This window comes from Acromyrmex echinatior, chromosome 12 (genome assembly GCF_024713525.1).
Source record: "Acromyrmex echinatior isolate Ae372 chromosome 12, ASM2471352v2, whole genome shotgun sequence".
Lineage (NCBI taxonomy): Eukaryota > Metazoa > Arthropoda > Insecta > Hymenoptera > Formicidae > Acromyrmex > Acromyrmex echinatior.
Window position 1 is genome coordinate 12,082,701 of NC_141863.1, and position 20,971 is coordinate 12,103,671.

Sequence of the window (20,971 nt, forward strand, 5' to 3'; positions counted from 1 at the left end):
TTGATATATCGTGGAGTTGATACAGCTCTAGCGTAATAGAGCTACCTTATTTTGACAACACAATTTTAATTAATATTGTAATAATGTATAAATATATTAACTTAATGAAATAGTTTTTTTTTTGGTATTTATACATAAAAAATGTAAACAAATGATTCACATAATATAAAATTAGAAAAAATAATTAGTCAATTTTTTACATGAAAAGAAAATTACAAATCAAACATAAAGAAAAGAATATATTATGCTTCATATTGTTATTTTATTATTAGATACGTAACTGGTATAAATTATAATTTGTATATTTTCTCCCGTTGAACTTGCAATCTGCTCGAGAGCAATAATTAAGTGTTGTGTATGTCTGTAATAATGGCGGGATTTAAAAGTTTTTAAAAATCCTAACGCATTAAAATTTTAATCTTATATTTTTTAAAACTTTAATCTTATATTTTCTAATTCTATTTCTTTGGCTGTAAGAATCAGATCCATTGAAGTTGTACGCTTCAATCTCTTGACATAAATGGGGTTGTTCAGTAGTCGTTACCAAAGCGTTTGGGTGGTTCGCCAGTCGGTCCACATAATTTATATTGGTGCATCTAATTTCTCTTTGGATTGTTTCTATATTTAAATCGAGCAGCGTATCATTTGAAATATTATATATTAGCATTTATGACAATCTTGACAACTTTGATTGGAACCTCTGTAATATTCAATATTTATTAGCTCCACAGTTGAATTTCATAACTCCATATAAGCTTTAATATCGACTTGTATACAGCAAACTTAACTTGAAGGTGTTCCGAAGCTTTTTCTGCATCTCCATTCACTACGAGGATGGCTGTAGCGTCCGTATAAGTTGCTGACAGTATTATCTGATGTTGAGATATCCGAAGTGTAGATTTAATGAAGTACTGGCCCAAGGACATTATCCTGAGGCACTCTAGTATTGGATAAGGTTTTATTACTTCGTTTTGAAACTTGAAACTACGAAATATCTGTCAGTTAAGTATGATTTTAGTATTTGATAGTGGAAATATGGAGCTAAACTGATGATCTGGTATTGTATGTAATTCTTCGAGAACAAGTATGAACCTGATCAAGAACAGCTTTTCTCGAATATTTTTCCCATTAGAAGTAGTAGGCATAAGTCATCAGATCACCAGTTTGGCTTTCGCCAGAACCATTCCATTGAACAAACCCACAAATTGGTTGACAGCATAACCTTGCATTTAGGAGAAAAAATACTGTCTTTTTGTGTTACAAGCGTTCAATAGAGTATGATATGAGCTTGTTCTTAAGTTAAAATTAATCCTATCATATCTGCGCTATCAAATACTAAAATTATACTTAACTGACATACGAGGGCTGTTCAAAAAGTATCGCGAATTTTGAATTTCCGCGGGTTACGTATATTCGATTTTGGATTTTTTTGTGGCGTTATATTGGTACTCATGTCTCTCACTTATGCCGACAAGTTCGGCCATTTTGAATGTTCAGTTAATTTTTGACAGCTGCTTTGCTTGCACGTGTTTTGACTCGTCTTCGATTTTTGCCTATTCCAAAAAATGGATCAAAGAATCTGTATCAAATTTTGTGTGAAAAACAAATGTGCTTCAGAGGGTCATAACTGGTGACGAATCATGGGTTTATGGTTATGACGTGGAAACCAAAGCTCAATCATCCCAATGGAAGCTGCCGCACGAGCCAAGATCGAAAAAAGCGCGCCAAGTTCGGTCGAATGTGAAGGTTTTGCTTACAGTTTTCTTCGATTACAAGGGCGTGGTGCATCATGAGTTCTTGCCACAGAGTAGAACGGTCAATAAGGAATATTACCTGCAAGTTATGCGCAATTTGCGCAAAGCAATCCGCCAGAAACGCCCGGATTTGTGGAAGAACAAAAATTGGCTTTTGCATAATAACGCCCCTGCTCACACATCGTTGCTTGTGCGCGAATTTTTGGCCAAAAATAACACACTAATGATGCCGCAGCCACCGTATTCCCCAGATCTGGCCCCCTGTGACTTTTTCTTGTTCCCGAAACTGAAGAGGCCCATGAAAGGACGATGCTATGCTACGATTGAGGAGATAAAGACGGCATCGAAGGAGGAGCTGAACAAGATCACAAAAAATGATTTTTTGAAGTGCTTCGAGGATTGGAAAAAACGTTGGCATAAGTGTATAATATCTGATGGGGATTACTTTGAAGGGGACAAAATAGATATTCATGAATAAATAAATAATTTTTGAAAAAACACAAAATTCGCAATAGTTTTTGAACAGATCTCGTATTTCATAGTCAAGTTCCAAAACGACATAACAAAACCTTATCCAATACTAGCTAGAGTGCCTCAGGATAATGTCCTTGGGCCAGTACTTTATCAAATCTATTTCGGATATCTCAACATCAGATAATACTGTCAGCAATTTTTGTGGATGATACAGCCATCCTGGTAATGAATGGAGATGCAGAAAAAGCTTTGAAACACCTTCAAAAACTTAAACAACCTTCAAACTTAGTTGAGAAAATGGAAAATCAAAGTTAATGAAATTAAATTAATACATATTCCTTCGCCTTACGACATGGAAATTGCTCCCTGATTAAGTTCAATGATCTAACTTTGTCTGAAGCAAATAGATATCTAGGCATGGATAAAGACTTACATGACAAAAACATATATTTGAGAAGAGAAAACAACTAGGACTTAAATTATCTAAGCTCTCCTTAATTAATCGAAAGGAAATCTTCACTCTCACTTGAGACTAAGCTTACTGTATTTGATATTAAAGCCGATATGAAGTTATGAAATTCAATTGTGTACGGCTAATAAATATTGAATATTACAGAGGTTCCAATCAAAGTTATTGAGAATCACAAATACCCTTTAATATATCTCAAATAATATGCTGTACCATGATTTAAATATAGAAACAATCCAAAGAGAAATGAGATACACCAGTATAAATTATGCGGACCGATTGGCGAACTGATGATTGGTTTGAAACCACCCAAACGCTTTGATAACGGGATTATTGAACAACTACATTCATGTCAAGAGATTGAAGCGTACAACTTCAATGAATCTGATTCTTACATTCAAAGAAATAGAACAGAATTAGAAAATATAAGATTAAAGCAAACTTAGATCAGATTTAAAATTTTAATATGTTAGAATTTTCATAGGAACTCCTAAATCCCGCCAGTACTAAAGACATACATAATACTTGATTATTGCTCTCGGGCAGATTGCAAGTTCAACGGGAGAGAAAAAAAATATACAAATTATAATTTACACCAGTTACACGTATCTAATAATAAAATAACAATATGAAACATATGGTATATTCTTTTCTTTATGTTTGATTTGTAATTTTCCTTTATGTATTATAAGAAATTGACTAATTATTTTTTTCTAATTTTATATTGTCTGAATTATTTGTTTACATTTTTTATGTATAAGTTGAATACCAAAAAAAACTATTTTATTAATTTAATATATTTTACAATATTAATACATTACAATATTACAGGGTGGGCCATCTATTGGTACGTTTTTGAATTTCGTCGTATGGCAACACCGAACGAGCTACAGACCCGAAATTTTGACAGTTTATTAGTCATACCGTCCGCGGCACGAAACAACATGTTTTCTCTTGAAGAGCGTTTTGAAATTTTACAGGGTGGGCCATCTATTGGTACGTTTTTAAAAATGCGATCAAATGAGCATACATTGATATTTTTTATTAATTTTTTTTTTGTTGTGAAGCTAAAAGTATCCGCGTCAAGAATGAAAAACGATTTCGTTCATGTGGCTCCCTCTACTGGCCTTACAGTATGCCATTCGGTCACCCCAATTATTAATGACATTTTGGACTACCTCGGCGCCAATTTCACTCAAAACAGTCGTAATATAATGTCATCCACTAACATCCCTTTCTCACGAACTTTCCTCACCAATTTGCGTATAGCTCCTTCGGTGGGTGCTCTATCACGACTCATATTTCTTTTCAAAATTCGTACAGTTTCGGCGACACAGCACTGATTTTGAAAATAAGTTTTTAAAATTTCAAAACGCTCTTCAAGAGAAAACATGTTGTTTCGTGCCGCGGACGGTATGACTAATAAACTGTCAAAATTTCGGGTCTGTAGCTCGTTCGGTGTTGCCATACGACGAAATTCAAAAACGTACCAATAGATGGCCCACCCTGTAGATGGCCCACCCTGTATTAGGTGTAGTAAAAAGAAATCCATTATTTTTCCAATAGATGGTTTTAGTAATACCTCGTCTACGCGTGATACAGATTATTAAAGCCATCTATTGGAAAAATAATGGATTTCTTTTTACTACACCTAATATTATATACATTACAATATTAATTAAAATTGTGTCGTCGGAATAAGGTTGGTGGTGCTATTACGCCACTAGAGCTGTGTCAACTCCATGGATTCAATACAACGTCTATTACGTGTTAGTATGACTTCCTCGCCCTGATGAAGTGGACTGCAAGATTCACGAAACGTTAGCATTCCAAGAATGGATCGGGACACGGAGAAAACTCGCGAAACACATAATCTTTATATAGAAAACACCTGTGGAAGCCTCAAGAATATAATTTAAGTTTCTTGAATAATATGTTTGAAATTAAATTTGATATTGATTTAATATTTCTATGTTTATTTGTACAATGACTGTTACAAGAATTCGAGCAAAAAGAAATCCGAGACCACAAACAGAGGAATTTTCATTGTGTGTATGTGCATATGTGCGTACGTGCATGGGGAAGAGGAAGGGAAGTCAAAAACATACATGTATCCTATTCTTGTTTTTATTCATTACCAAGACTGATTATATTTGATGATCAATCATTTCCAGGTGACATGCATTTTCCTGTGCTTAGCATCACCCAAGATGAATGACGTAATAGAAATTTCAACTCTTTGGGGTATTTCACGCGAATCCCCCTTGCTTCTCAATAAAGTATCCCAAACAGTCGATCGTAAAGTATAACTTTTCCCCTCCTCCACATATGCACGTACACATGTATGCACATACCATAGACATACAGGGTGGGCCATCTATTGGTACGTTTTTGAATTTCGTCGTATGGCAACACCGAACGAGCAACAGACCCGAAATTTTGACAGTTTATTAGTCATACCGTCCGCGGCACGAAACAACATGTTTTCTCTTGAAGAGCGTTTTGAAATTTTAAAAACTTATTTTCAAAGTCAGTGCTGTGTCGCCGAAACTGTACGAATTTTGAAAAGAAATATGGGTCGTGATAGAGCACCCACCGAAGGAGCTATACGCAAATTGGTGAGGAAAGTTCGTGAGAAAGGGATGTTAGTGGATGACATTATATTACGACTGTTTTGAGTGAAATTGGCGCCGAGGTAGTCCAAAATGTCATTAATAATTGGGGTGACCGAATGGCATACTGTAAGGCCAGTAGAGGGAGCCACATGAACGAAATCGTTTTTCATTCTTGACGCGGATACTTTTAGCTTCACAACAAAAAAAAAATTAATAAAAAATATCAATGTATGCTCATTTGATCGCATTTTTAAAAACGTACCAATAGATGGCCCACCCTGTATAAGATAGACTCAGCATTCATCTATTTTTCTATAGTATATGCTGGATTTGGCAGAACGAGAGGCAAAATATCGGGACAATCTATCCTTCTCTGCGCGCGCATCTTGATATTTATATCACTGAAAAAAGTAAAATAAGATATAAAAGTAAGGGTAATATTCAAGAATTCTACCTTCTTCACCGATTTTGATGAAATTAAAGCAGAAAATATTTATTCTAGTCTCACTTACATATTCTCATGTCTCTATGTCATCGATGTGACTGACTTCTTAACCTGAATAGTCGTTAACTTCAACGATTAATATCTTGGTTTACGGGGCAGGACGTCACTTTCATGGCCGGCGACTTGTTGATTTGCCATGTGTGGAGTTGGACAACTTGATCGGGAGGAGAGGAGGGGGGGCGGGGAGTAAAAAATTTCCAGAACTTATTTAATCTCCTTATTAAAATCTCTTTATAATCGTACAAAATGATGAACAACGAAATTATAAATATTTTATAAATATTCATAGTTTGACTTGAAACATACTTAAATTCATAAAACAAAATTTAATGAAAAAATTTAATAAATTTAATCTCGTAGAGTAAACGTTGAACTTTGAATTATATTTTTTTTAATGAATTCATCCATAAGTGCGTTAATATTTAAGTTTCTCGGAGTGCACATGCAATATAGCTTGAATATTATTGAATATACGAATATGAATTCCTATATATTCCCAAACAAATAAAGATGTCGCTAAGATATGCACGAAAAACTATAGACTAGCGCTCTTCGCGGAGAAAAATATGAACTGCGTAAATATTTTATTAGCTGCATTTGATTCGTTCAGTGTGTGAAATTTTGATTAAAATAAAAAAATTTAATTTATTTTTAGTTTAACATTTATTATTGTCAAATTGCTTATGAACAATTTTTCATGTGTGGAATTTCACACAAAAAATCTGATATGTGAAATACGCACGCACGCACGCGCGCACACACGTACGTACGCACACACAGACACGCACGCGCGCGCACGCACGCAACACACACACACACACACACACACACCGATTGCCGATGCTCTAATTCTTAACCCCTCGGCTTAGAGCCGAGTAGCACATTTTGACTAATTTTACTTAACGTCATCCCCATTCGTTTTGTTTCATAGCACTTAGGACTACCGCAGACAAAATTTCTGTAACAATAACCATAAGACATAAACTTAAACTGAATCAATCAGGATACTGTTTTAGATCTACATAATCTGACGGAAATAGAAATAATAATAAACTTATCCATAAAGCGAGTTTCAACCTTTGAAAGGTTGAAATTCGCCTTATTATTAGTTGTGGATAAGTTTACTGTTATTTCCATTTCCGTTAGATTGCGTAGACTTAAAGCAATATCCTGATTGGCTCATCGGCATAAGTTTATGTCTTACAGTTACTGTGGAATTTTGTGTGCGACAGCCCCTAGACCTTGCCCGGAGACATAAAACATTCGAACTTAGGGATATTAGCCGTAATTCATACAAGGCTTCTATAGGGCTGTAGGACTTTGAAACATATTGCCTCACATTCACTGTTTACAAATTCTTATTATAATTATAATAATAATTATTATTATTATGTTAAAACTCAATTTATTTATTAAAAATGATTTTTTTTTATTTCTCTCCATGTATGTTATAATGAAGTATATTTTATTTGTATCATTTTTTAAATATATTTATTTTTTACAGTCGCATGTGATAAAAATGAAAAAAAGCAAACGAAAAAAAGACAAGGAATCTGGTGTAGCACGTGGCATTGATTTTCAATTCGTATCCAATGTAATCAACTTTGACTTCCCATTGAATTTAAATTCTTACGTACACAGAGCAGGACGTACTGCTCGTGGAAAGAACCAGGGAACCGTTCTTAGCTTCGTAGCTGTTAAGGAAAAGTCATTAATGGAAGAAGTAGAACTTGAATTAAAGCACACTTACAATTGTGAGAATCTATTTAAAATTTATCAGTTTAAATTGGAAGAAATGGAAGGCTTTCGGTATGTATAATCTGATTTTTCTTGATTTCGTTCTTGCAACATATTAAAGATTTTTTTTTGTAAAAGAGGAGAGAGAGGGAGGAGAGAGAGAGGAGCATACTTTTTTCAAACAAACTTTATTTTTTAATTTATTTAAATTTTTTAGAATTATTTTTGACGCTGATCTGTTTTATTTTATGAAATTATGATAATTTTAGATATCGTGCGAAAGATGCTTGGAAAGCCGTTACAAGGATTGCTGTTCGAGAAGCGCGATTGAAAGAAATTAAACAAGAAGTTATAAATTGTGAAAAGCTAAAAAGTTATTTTGAGGATAATCCACGAGACTTGAAATCATTACGGCAAGACAAGACGTTGCATACTGTGAAACTTCAACCACATTTAAAAGATGTGCCTGAATATATAGTACCACCCACTTTGAAGAAAGTCATAGGAATAGGAAGAAGAAAAAGAAAATTTGATAGAGATTCTATGTCAGGAGCAACGACTGCTAAATCAAGATATCTAGCACGCGCTTCAAATCCATTGATAAGTTTACAGATACCAGGAAATAAGTCTCTGTAAAAGTTAGAAAATTAATCTCTGTAAAGTTTATAGATACCAGGAAATAAGTCTCTGTAATAAGTTCGTCAATATAGTATGAAATTAATTACATAATTCATAAATATATGCAAAAATTCCGTCGAAAGAGATTTGTCTTTTTATTTTTAATACTGACTTCTACTGTACACATTTGAAGAGCAGACTTTTAAAATGCATTTTGTTCAGAATTTCATTTTTTTAGTTAAAGATGGTGTAGTGTTCAGTGTTGAATGACTTATATTATAAGTTACTCTGAGATGTGCAGAAAGGATTTTTTTTCATCGTTAATTTATATTCTGAAAAAACATTATAAGTGTATTATATTTTTTAACTAAAAACGAACAAAATGCATTTGTTTAATATTTTTAATAACTGTTAAGTAATTTTGTTTAATATTTTACATTCTATTAATTGATTTATTGTTATATTTTATAAAGTGCATAGTTTCTTTCTTTCCCATTTTCTGAAAATTACAAATTTTAAAACAAAATGCATTTTGAAAGTCTGCTCCTCATTTGTAGAATGAAAATAATTAGTAATTTTGAACAAATATGTCTGGACATGATTATATGCATAACATTTTTATTTGCTATGTATTAACATCTGTGCATTTGCTATTAAAATACAAATGGAGCATAGAGATAAGAAAATAATAAAGAAACATATAAGATGTTAAGACAAAATTTTATTTGCAATTTATTAGAAAAAAAATGAATTAAGGCTCCTGACCATAGACTTCTGTGTCTAAATCACTGACTCCTCTGTGATAGGAAAAAATCTGATTCCGAGCTGTCTTTATTTTAGTTCGCGAACATATTTGCATCCTGTCTGAATATACCGTGATATCCTTGTCTCCGTTTTCCTGTTGAATTTTGGTTCGGAATCTTCCTTTGTTTAGGCTTGGATTCTACAGTAGACTTTTCCAGTAGACGTTAATACTCCAACTTGATTTTTTAATTTGCTGAATGGACCTTTTGGCCTGTGAGATCCTCTCTTTTTAGATGCCTGGACTGAACATCGTTTAAGACCGAAATCCTTTGGACTGAAAAAGAAAAAGAATAAGAAGCAAGAAGTCAAGCGAGTCCGTTAAATCTTTAATAAAATATATTTAATATAAAATTTGAGTTACAATATAAGGCTTCTTAGATAAACTCATAAATATGTAAGGAAATGCCAATGTGAGCCAACATTAGTTATTTTCATGTGTAATACATATTAAAAAGTTAGATTCAGATATTTCAATCCTAGTATTGAGTTTAGAGATATTATTGTCGATTATCGATAAGTTATCGATAATTTATCAATAAATTTAAATGTATCCATAATATCATTAAGATAATGATAATTTCAAACCTATATATTTAAACGTTTTTTAATTATTTTAATAATTTTACTTGATTTATCATCAAATCGAGAAAAATAATTGGTTTTAATTCCGACATTTTCTCCTAAGATGTAGGGGAGTTATGTTGTCTCTGAGGAAAGCTCAAAAATGAGCCATGTAAGCGCATTTTAGTGAATAAAGAAGTTTTACACTTCATAGATATATTATTTGCGCGACGTTCTTTTGCACTTGACTCCTACTGCCCGTATCCTTTCCAGTTCTTTAAAAATAATTTTAATACACAGAAAAAACTTGTGTTAATCACATATCTCAAACGGTCCAGTCAAATTTTTGTATTAATTTAACGCAAGATCATGTTAAAGAATAACACTTTGTACTAGGGATGCATCGGATATCCGGAAAATATCCGGTGTTATCCGACACTTTTCTACCCAATCGGATAGCCGGATATCACTAGTTCCGTTTTTCTAGCTCCGGTTCTTCTTCTTCTTATGCCCCTGCTTGGTTTTCCGACCCAAGGAAAGGGTCTCATTTTTACTTTATTGCAATTAACAAGGTTGGTGTCTCCGAAGTCATGTCACTTTCTCTCGCAGCCATAAGATCGGGACCTCTCGCATCAATTACACCCAGAGACTCAACTCGTCACTTTAATTCCCAGAGTCGACGCTATTCCTTCGCATAACAAAGCTCTGGAATCCTATGGGAATAAGTGATTCGATTGATGAAACAAATTCTCAAGACAAGATCGCTTGTCGTGTGATGTAATATGAGGTGTAATGATCGACACTTTTCTTGTAACTAATAATGATGAATTTTATTACTCGAGCTCGAATGAATATAACCGTACAGCTTCTACATCATCGCTCGATCATACCGTTCGAAGCGGGATAATACGCCGTGGTACGAATTCGTTGACTGCCGATCAGCTGAAGAAGTGCAGTAAAAAATTGTACTTCGAACAGGTTACCTTGATCCATTATCGTTTTGGGTGCTCCAAAGTTTGCTACCCAGTTGTCGTAAAACGCGCGTGCCACTGTAATGGCTTCGGTGTCTTTGAGAGGTATTGCTACTGGCCAACGCAAATCTATCAATAATCGTCACACAATATTTGTACCAGTACGACTCAGGCAAAAGACCTATTAAATCCATGTGAACATGCTCGAAATGCCCGTCGGACGCGACAAATTTTTCAGGATTTAGTTGAATGTCTGATTATTTTTGACTGTTGACAATCTAGACAATTTTTGCATCACTTCGTAATGTCGTGATGCATGTTAGGCCACACGTACCGTTGATGGATTAACGCGATCTCATAAAGATATTGGTATATAGGGGCGGATTGCCTCACCGGTCATTTCAAAATAAAGTGTAGTATGCGTCGGTCCCCATTGAATTCGCTTCATAGTAAGCGGAAATTCAGGAGATTCGCGGATGGACTGTAGTTCCTCGTCTTGTTCTTGTTGCTGTGCAAGCTCATTTAGTTCAATCTCGGCAGGTAAATGGATGGCTTCGATACGGGAAAGGGGAATTCGTCACGATGTTATCATTGCCCGATAAGTATTCGATACGCGTGGTGAACTGCGAGATGAACGACAGTAGTCTCTGTTGCCGGGGTGATGCCTTTTCGGAACGTTGCATGAACGCGTAGATGAGAGGCTTGTGATCGGTTGCAATCTTGAAATTTCGCCCTTCTAGGAAATAACGAAAGTATTTAACTGCCTCGGTGATCGCCGTAAGCTCCCGATCGTACGCGCTGTAGTTCTGTTGCGCCGAACTTAATTTGCACAAAAAAAACGCAAGCGGTTTCCACGAGTCGTCCAGGCATTGTTCGAGGGCGGCCCCGATGGCGAAATCTGACGCGTCACATACGAGGCGCGTCTCGGCTGCGTCGGAGGGGTGAGAGAGTATAATCGCATTGGCCTCTCTTTGCACTTATTAAACGCTTCCTCAGCCGCCGGCGTCCATATGATTGGCCGTTTGTCATTTTTGCGTGAGTCGCGAAGGTCTCATTTAGTGGTGTCTGAACGGTAGTTGCATTATGCAGTAGTTTACGATAAAAGTTGACAAGCCCAAGAAAACGATGCAATTCAATTATAGTATTAGGCCTTGGAAACTCGCGAATAACCTGAACCTTATCAAGTGTTGGTTTACAACCTTCGCTATTAATCGTAAAGCCGAGGAATTCTAATTCTTGCTTGTCGAAATCGCATTTCTCTACATTGAGTCGTAAATAAAACTTTTTTAATCGCTATAACACTATGCGTAAGTGAGTTTCGTGTTCTTCAAGAGACGTCGACACTATGAGAATGTCGTCGATGAATGCAAACACAAATTCCAGGTCACCTAATGCGCGGAAGATTTGACGCTGGAATATTTGACTCGCGTTTCTAAGACCGTATGTCATAAATTTATATTCGAACAGCCCGAAGGGCGTAACGATAGCCGTTTTCGGAATATCTTCCGGTGTCACTGGAATTTGGTTGTATGCCTGATGCAGATCTAGCTTAGAGAAAATGACTTTCCCACGCAGGTTGGAGGAAATGTGGTACGGGAAATTTATCCGGTACGGTGATCGCGTTGAGACGACGGTAATCGCTGCAGATCTTCCATGACCCGTCTTTTTTCTGTACCATGTGAATGAGACTTGCTCATGGGCTACTGGACTAGCTATTGAAATTCAGCCTTTGCTGCTTTTAATTATACCGGACTTAACCTGGGACGCTCGGTTACCGGCGTGATAATGATATAATGACAAACATCGCTACTGCAATTCGGAGTTGCCTGTTCTAAACCGGTGACCTCCGGAAATTCAGATAAGATGCCCGCAAATTTCGTACCGGGATTATGACCGTGCTAATGGCAAGCTGTGGTACCGATTTGACAATGCCCGACACGTACACATTGTTTTGTGAATCGATGAGTCTGACCTTAAGGTCCGAAAGGAGACCGTAATGTGCAATCAGGTCAGCCCCAATAATCGGTACGGAACTGATATTGACTACGCAGAAATTCCATGTGAGCGGGCGTAATTTAGGCGTCCCTAAATGTAGCGTTCGGAACGACTCCCCATACGCGTCTATACGTATTGTTTGCCGCGTAAAGCTTGAAATTGCTCGGAATTTTGTTCTTCGCGTATCTGCTGGGAAGCAGCAAAATTTCCGCCCCCGTATCCACAAGGAAGCTCTCCGGACTCGATCGCGGATGTGGAGACGGACAGAAGAATCAACGCCCTCCATACCTGTCTCCTCGGTGGCGGACGACTCTATTCCCCCGCCTTCCTGTCCGTTAAAGCCTTGGGCTTTGGCCAATCACATGGGGATTTGTCGGTTCCCTTACAAACTCGCACCTGGGCCCCGAAAGTACGATGCGGCCAGCAGACATGAGAGCTTCTGCTTTTGGAACGTTTACAATTTTTGCTTGCCCCATCTCTCGCCTGAGATCTGCCGGACCGCTCGACCTTGTCCGCGAGGGCGGCCACCGCTGCGGTCAGACGGTCCATCTCAGCTTTCCATTCGGGCGGCTTCGATTCTGACAACGATATGACGGCATACTGCGCAGAGTCTCAGCTATTTTATCCACGGTCTCAGCTATTTTATCTGCCATTTTGGCTAGCTTGTCCAAATCCGTGCATTTGAAAATCGCAAGAATGCCTCTAATGTGCGGCGATAGGTGTTCAAACAATACAGTTTTTAAAATGGCGTCGTCACATCGCTTGTCAGTATTCAAATTGCGAAGTCGACTGAGGATCTGCGACGGTTTCCCTGACGTAAGCACTTGGCCTTTTATTAGTTGTCGCAGCTGACTCTCTGCTGACGCTGAAAAATTTTCAATAATACACTGTTTTAATTTGGTGTATGGTTCGTTCTCATCGGTGAGATCTCTGCAGCACGTGATGGCTTCGGCGTCCAAAGAGATAATCACGTGATGCGCCTTAGTCTCCTGATCTGTGATTCGTGCGGCCTTGAATGTGGCCTCGACTTGAATGAACCATATCGCCGGATCTTTGATTAAAAACGGTGGAATTTTCGGAACCCTATATGAATCTACGCGCGCGACATTGCTCTGCTGAGGCGCCGTTTGCAGCTGCGCCACTAGCTTCTGCAATTCCTCATAGGTAGGAGGCATGACTGTACGTCTACCGTACCGAAGCTCGCGAACAATCAGCATTTCCTAACGGCAGTTAAGTATAAACCGTTGACGCGCACGCTATATAAAAAGTCGATCGCTTAATACTAATCTATCAAAAATGGAGAAATCGTTAATTAATGTTCATGCGTTAATCTCGCGGAGAAAACGCGGATCTACTTTCCTGTTTTGCCGGATTACGCGCGCTAAAAACTAACGCACTGCGCACGTAATTTGCCCGACTACAATGGCGGCGACGACGCGCTTCGCTGGACACAATGGCGGCGATGTCGTCCTTCACAGGTCACAATAGCGGCGACAGCGATGGCATCCTGAACGCCGGCTCCTGGGCTGACCCGTCCGGTTCCCACGGAGGCGGCACGCTGCGCGCCTGTCGTTGGATATGTCTTTGCGGTGTTTCCGACGGCTAGACTTTTCTGCCAGCCCCGGCCTCAACTATGAGGGCCTTGCGACCGTTCACGATACCGGTGATGGGCCTCCTGCTGCTCACGATGTCAGCGATGGGCCTCTTTGTCGGCCACGGCGTCGGCGATGAGCCTCCTTGTCGGCTACGTCGTCGGCGATGAGCCTTCTTGCTGATCAAGATGTCGACGTGCACTGCTGCTCGGTTCGAAACCCAGTTCGTTTCGATGTTGCTCGAACGATGATCAATCACTTCTACCTCTCGATCACGTCGGGATCACCAATGTGGGGAGTCACCAATAAGTGACTCGATTGATGAGTCAAATTCTTAAGCAAGCCCACGCTTGTCGTGTGATGTGATATGAGGTGTAATGATCGACACCTTTCTTGTAATAACTAATATAACTAATAATGATGAATTTTAATTACTCGAGCTCGAATGAATATAACCGTACAGGATGAGCGCCATAATCTATATAACGTCTTATTTTTTTCTGACACTGCTTATAGGCAACTCGCAACCTATAAAATCCCTAGGCTTTCTACACTCGCTGCGTTAGTGAGGTATTGAGAATGTAGTTCCCTACAGTCCTGTGGCTATTGGATCACGTGCTACGCAATATGGCGCCGGTGATTGCCAACCACGGCGAAGGACAATTGGCGGGAAACGTTAGGTTGAGAATGAGCGCTACGCACTGCTTCTGGTTTTATACCATGAGGCGATTTAATACACACTTAATGTCTAACTAACTAAATACTAAATACAAATGTTGATTAGAAAGTAGAGACGTGATTGTGCGTGTAAGACGGTTCGGATACCGGCATCGTGTCGCGGAGTTACAATACTAGAACTATACTAAATACACTCTAAGAATTTATCTGACGACGCTAACAATTATCACAGACATGAATAATGATCGGTATCGGTCTCACGAAATACACAAAGTAATTCGGAACCTCAACTTCCGAGTTCTAACTTACTGACTATCGCAGAAACTTAACGAGGTCTGCACGCGGCGCGCCATGACACCAGAGAGAGAATGGAATAAATCACGGAAAGAACGACCGTATCAGCGCCGCGACTAACGTTCGCAACGCCACAGTCCAACCACAGCTGGCGCCATCAGGTGACCTGAAGGGTGAAGCATATCTCGGGCAACAGACCGTTAAAACAGTACATCCAAAACTTAAATGCTTATGTCATTGAAATTTAAAAAGTTAATTATATATTTAATTACTTTTATATTTGCTCAGCTACAACATAAGCCACAGAAAAAAGAAGGAATATAATTTTAGATCTAAAAAAGATTTTATCATCAACTCCCTACTTTCATTTTCATATTTCAAATATGTCCATATTACATGATCAAGATCTTGAAACTCAAATCTACAATCGTACGTCAATTATTTTTAACTTTAATTTTAGAAAAAAAGGAGTTAATGAAACAATGTCCAATAACACAACTCTACCAAAATTCCTTCTATTAATCTTAACTTTTTTGAATGATTTTAAATCAATATATTCTAATAATATAATATTTAAGTTCTCATATCAAATGAATCATAAAAATTGATCATTAACATTTCATAATAGTTTGAAATTGACGAAATGCATTGTTTATAGTTCACTTTATTATTAAGTGCCAGATCTTGCAGCTTCTTTAGCCATAAAATCTACAGTTTCATTATTTTTAATATGAGTTGGACATCAAATGAACTTAACAGGGCCTCCAAACCGTCCTATAGTTTTGTTTCACTGTGGCGTTGCGAGCGTTAGTTGCGGCGCTGCGAACGTTAGCTGCGGCGCTGCGCGCGTCAGTGGCGGCGCTGCATGCGTCCGTCGCGACGCTGATACGGTCGTTCTTTCCATGACTCTTCCCATTCTCTCTCCGGCGTCATGGCGTGCCGCGTGCAGACCTCGTATAAGTCTCTGCGATAGTCAGTAAGTTAGAACTCGGACGTTAAAGCTCCGAATTACTTTGTGTATTCCGCGAGGCCGATACCGATCATTATTCATGTCCGCGATAATTATTAGCGTCGTCAGATAATTTCTTAGAGTGTATTTTCATAGTTCTAGTATTGTAACTCCGCGACACGATGCCGGTATCCGAGCCGACTTACACGCGCAATCACGTCTCTACTTTCTAATCAACATTTGTATTCAGTATTTAGTTAATTAGACATTAAGTGTGTATTAAAACACTTCATGGCATAAAATCAGAAGCAGTGCGTAGCGCTCATTCTCAACCTAACTTTTTCCCGCCATACGTCCTTCGCCGTGGTTGGTAACCACCGGCGCCATATTGCGTAGCACGCGATCCAATAGCCACAAACTGGTGACCCCGACGTGATCGCGCGGTGTTTTTGCTGTTGTTTGCGCGTGTGTGACTTCGTGTGTTCGACCTTACGCGCGCATCTAAATAAACCGCCGACATGCCTGGTGGCTCTAGCGATTCCCCGGCGTGCAATCCGGACGGCGGCGCACCATCGCGTATTATCGAGATACCCGCGCTTTCGCGAGTCGGTATTAGGTCCATACCGTTCTGGAAAAAAAAAACCAGATCTTTGGTTCGTGCAAATGGAAGCTCAATTCCTCACCGCAGGCATAACGGTAGATGACACGCGGTATAATTACGTAATACAATGTCTCGACGACGATTCCTTGACCGAAGCTAGTGATATCATACTTAATCCGCCCGCGATGGACAGATACGCCGTGCTAAAAGACAGGTTATTGAGAAGCTTCGCGGACAGCGCCGATAAAAAATTGCGCAAATTGTTAAACGAAGTCGACCTAGGCGACCGTCGCCCGTCTCAATTGCTCCGCCGCATGCGGGATCTCGCGCAAAATGGCGCATCGGAAGAAGTATTGAAATCGTTGTGGCTGCAGCGCTTGCCGCAACAGATACAGGCGATATTAGCGTCCAGCAAGCGAGCTGGAGGAACTAGCGTAATTAGCGGACCGAATCACGGACGTGCTTAGCCCCAGCGCCATGGCCGTCGCAACGGTTGACGCCGACGAACAGTAACACTAAAGACGCACAAATATCCGCGCTTATTGAACAAGTAACTAAACTAGTAGCTCATTTATCGCGCGACAGGTCGCGGCCCTCGCATAATTCGCGTCGTAGAAGCCGCTCCAAGTCCCAGTCCACGAGCAAGCCGTGCTGGTATCACCAACGCTTCGGCGGCAGAGCGCTCAAATGTACGCAACTGTGCAGCTGGAAGCCGACGGCGTCAACGGAGAAGGAAAACTAACAGCCGAACTATCCCCGACGGCAGGAAGTTCGGCGGCGGTGAATCGCCGTTTAATGGTGCGTGACCGTGTCACCGGCACCAATTTCCTGGTGGACACGGGCGCCGACGTCTCGACCGTACCCGCCTCAAGGCGCGACCTTGCGCACTTAGATAAGCAGGTACTCTACGCTGCGAATGGTACGATCATCTCGACGTACGGGCAGAAGCTACTCCGGCTCGACCTCGGATTCCGCCGAGTGTTCCAGTGGCCCTTCATCATCGCAGAAGTGGACACCTGCATAATCGGCTCGGACTTCCTGGCGCGCTACAATTTGCTGCCTGACATCCGGCATAAGAGGCTTATCGATGGCGACACGCTCTTCAAGATTAACGCACAGCTCGTCTATAAGACAGTACCAAAGCTGACAGCCTTCGCCGACGACTGCCCTTTTAAAGAATTTCTAAGAGAGTTTCCAGAGATCACTCGAACATCGGGTACGCACAAGCCAGCCGCACATGCGGTAGAACACGTCATCGAAACAAAAGGGCCTCCGGTATCAAGCAAAGCCAGACGACTCTGCCCGGAGAAATTTAAGGCAGCCAAGCAAGAGTTCGAATATATGATTCAACAGGGCTTATGCAGGCCTTCCAAGAGCCCTTGGGTCAGCCCACTGCACCTGGTCAAGAAGAAGAATAGCGATTGGCGTCCGTGCGGGGATTATCGCAAGCTCAACGAGGTAACCGTCCCGGACCGTTACTCAATTCCGTTTCTTCAAGACAGCACACACTTTCTTCATGGTAAAACAGTTTTTTCCACGATCGATCTAGTACGCGCATATCAGCAGATTCCAGTTCGCGAATCGGATATTCCGAAAACTGCCATCATCACACCATTCGGGCTTGTCGAATTTCCGTATATGACCTTCGGACTTCGTAACGCAGCTCAAACCTTTCAACGATTCATGGATCGAGTAACCATAGGACTCGATTTTTGCTTTACTTATATTGACGATATTCTAATCGCTTCGCAAAACGAAACTCAGCACAAAGCACCTAAGGATTTTGTTCGGTAGATTGCAACAGCATGGAATAGCGATCAACCCGAATAAATGCGTGTTCAGGCAGAAGAGTGTCAACTTCCTTGGACATATGATCAGCGCCGAAGGCATCAAGCCCTTGCCCGAAAAGGTTCAAGCAATTGTTGATTTCCAGGAACCAGCCACTGAAAAAGGACTTCGACGATTCCTGGGAATGCTCAATTTTTACAACCGGTTTTTAAAGGATATCGCAAGTATACAGGCGCCATTGTTAAAAGTAATTTCTGGGCGTAAACGCAACAACAATGCGAAAATCGAGTGGACTCCTGAGCTCAAGCAATCCTTTCGACGAGTCAAGGAACATCTTGCTCAAGCCACCTCGCTCGCATTTCCGGACAACAATGCAACACTCTCGTTGCAAACAGACGCCTCAGATAAAGCAATCGGCGCAGTATTGCAACAGCACAGCAACGGATTTCTCCAACCACTCAGCTTCTTTTCAAGGAAACTCACGCCTACACAAACTAAGTATAGTTGTTTGAGATCGGTAATTCAAAAAAAAAGGTAAGAATTCCTTCGGTCGACCGACAGTAATTGTTGTTGAACGCACGCACAAGGCGAGCTCGTGATTTCATCTCGAGCCTGACTTTAAGCCTCGTCAAAGTCAGAGATTCATTGTTCTTTAGTCTTTTCAAAACAATTCGGTACACGCAAACAGGCACCGGCAACGGAACATCGAAAGTTCTAGAACAATTCGATTCGCGCACGCGAGCGCCGCGCTCCGACGAATACGTCACGCGCTGTCACCAATCCCGCGTACGGATTTTCTGTCGCGCATGACTATTACGTTGAACGTCGCTAGAAAAGAATCGAAAGCGCCAATCAATTTTGTACAACCAATGCCACGTAATTACGATTGTGGCAAAATTTAATTGGATTTCTCCCAAGAAGAAAGCCCGGACCGGAAGCAATAAATGCTTCGATCTCGCCGGTCCTCAGATTGAGCATATTGCGCAGATTGCTTAGATAGTTTACACCGCTTAAACCGTTTACACCGCTAAGAGTTCTTAGACTTCTTAGAGTTCTTACTTCTAAACGTTCTTCGAGTTCTTAAAATCATAGTCTCGCTACTATACCGCCTCGTAAAATCGCCGTGCTAACCGCTTAGTGAAATCGCGATAAAACGACGCTTTCCGAGAAAATCGCCGAGATTTTCCATCACCGCGATTCCAAATACAATTTTGGAAAAGGTGACCGCATTTGATATTTTGTTAATCTAATTTTTAATTAATTATATTTTTTGACTCTGTAACTGATTATATTAAAGAAAATTCTTTTGTTAAATTAAAAGAAAAGGAGTTCTCTTTACTGTCGTGCATCATATCAACCTTGTGCCGTTCTCTCACTCGAATCTTTCCACGCGGTGCATTCTCGCACAATAGTGCATACGATAGAGAACTATTAGCTATCTATGCGGCTATCAAACATTTTCGATATATGTTAGAGGGACGAAATTTTCACGTTATCACGGATCATAAACCTCTCATTTACGCATTCAAGAAGAAGTCAGATCAAATGTCGCCAAGACAAACTCGTCATCTACTCTTCATTTCAGAATTCACAACTGATGTACGTCACGTTTCAGGCGCCGATAATCGTAGCAGATGCATTATCTCGCGCCGACACTATCGTGATATCGCCAACTAGTCTCGATATGCAGGAGATTGCAGAAGCTCAAGCCTCGGATGATGAATTGCAGCAATTGAAGCAGTCCACATCAACGTCTTTGAAGCTCAAAAAGTTTACCTTATCGGAAACAGCATCCAGCATTTACTGCGACACTTCAGAACAAGAGATCAGACCTTACATTCCTGGACCACTACGAAGGCGAGTTTTCGACATGGTGCATCAAATGTCGCATCCAAGCGGCAGAGTAACTCACCGGCAAATTGCACAAAAATTTGTGTGGCCTTCCATGTCTAAGGACATTAAAGAGTGGGCCCGCACTTGTCTAGCATGCCAACAATCCAAAATTCATCGTCATAACCACACCACACCCTCCAAAATACCAATACCAGATTCTCGTTTCGAGCATGTACATATCGACATCGTCGGTCCTCTACCTCCATCCAAAAGTTTCAGGTATTTATCAATGATTGACCGATTTACTCGTTGGCCGGAAGCTATTCCATTACAGGATTGTACAGCAAACACGGTAACAAAGATGTTTTTCACTCACTGGGTAGCCAGATTCGGAGCTCCACGCTTGATCACGATCGATCAAGGCTCGCAATTTGAAGCGCAGCTGTTCGACACATTAACTAAGCTCATTGGCTCTAAACGTTGTCGGACAACTGCATACCACCCGAAGTCTAATGGCATCATCGAGCGATGGCATCGCTCTCTAAAAACAGCATTAATGTGTCACGGTGAAACTCAATGGACTGACACACTGCCAATAGTATTACTAGGATTGAGAACTTGTCTCAATCTAGGCGCTTCGGTAGCGGAATTAGTGTACGGCACTACGCTCAAGGTACCAGGCGAATTTTTCTCCTCTGAAGAGATGCCGAGCGACCCACGAATCTTCGTCGAA

The 20,971-nt window shown here is 40.0% G+C and overlaps 3 protein-coding genes across 6 annotated transcripts in view; 2 read left to right on the forward strand and 1 right to left on the reverse strand.

Annotated features, from left to right (window-relative positions):
• Positions 1-8,891, forward strand: part of Hlc (putative ATP-dependent RNA helicase DDX56) — a 57,721-nt gene extending 48,830 nt beyond the window's left edge. For both annotated transcript variants that reach the window (XM_087411918.1, XM_087411919.1), the window contains exons 6-7: positions 7,322-7,626; positions 7,824-8,891. In XM_087411918.1, coding sequence (XP_087268044.1) covers positions 7,322-7,626; positions 7,824-8,190 — 672 coding nt within the window. In that variant the 3' untranslated portion in view covers positions 8,191-8,891. The remainder of the gene's footprint in view (positions 1-7,321; positions 7,627-7,823) is intronic.
• The window catches only part of LOC147907919 (uncharacterized), a 52,679-nt gene continuing 40,581 nt past the window's right edge, over positions 8,874-20,971 (reverse strand). The window contains exons 1-2 of one of the 3 annotated variants that reach the window (XR_015546944.1): positions 14,531-15,048; positions 8,874-9,250 (exon numbers count right to left, since the gene is read on the reverse strand). Coding sequence is in view for 1 of the 3 variants with exons in the window: in XM_087411920.1 (XP_087268046.1) it covers positions 13,040-13,720 (681 nt within the window). In the remaining 2 variants the exon portion in view is untranslated. Of the gene's footprint in view, positions 9,251-10,374; positions 14,508-14,530; positions 15,049-20,971 lie in introns of those variants that run through there. The other 2 variants (XM_087411920.1, XR_015546945.1) reach the window with 2 other exon arrangements.
• LOC147907920 (uncharacterized) lies at positions 15,678-17,146 on the forward strand. Its single transcript, XM_087411923.1, has one exon. The coding sequence runs from the start codon at positions 16,680-16,682 to the stop codon at positions 17,082-17,084; it is 405 nt and encodes a 134-aa protein (XP_087268049.1). The 5' UTR covers positions 15,678-16,679; the 3' UTR covers positions 17,085-17,146.

Excerpts from the sequence above, each read along its gene's own strand:
- LOC147907920 (XM_087411923.1), top strand. The coding sequence starts at position 16,680 with ATGGAAGCTCAATTCCTCACCGCAGGCATAACGGTAGATGACACGCGG.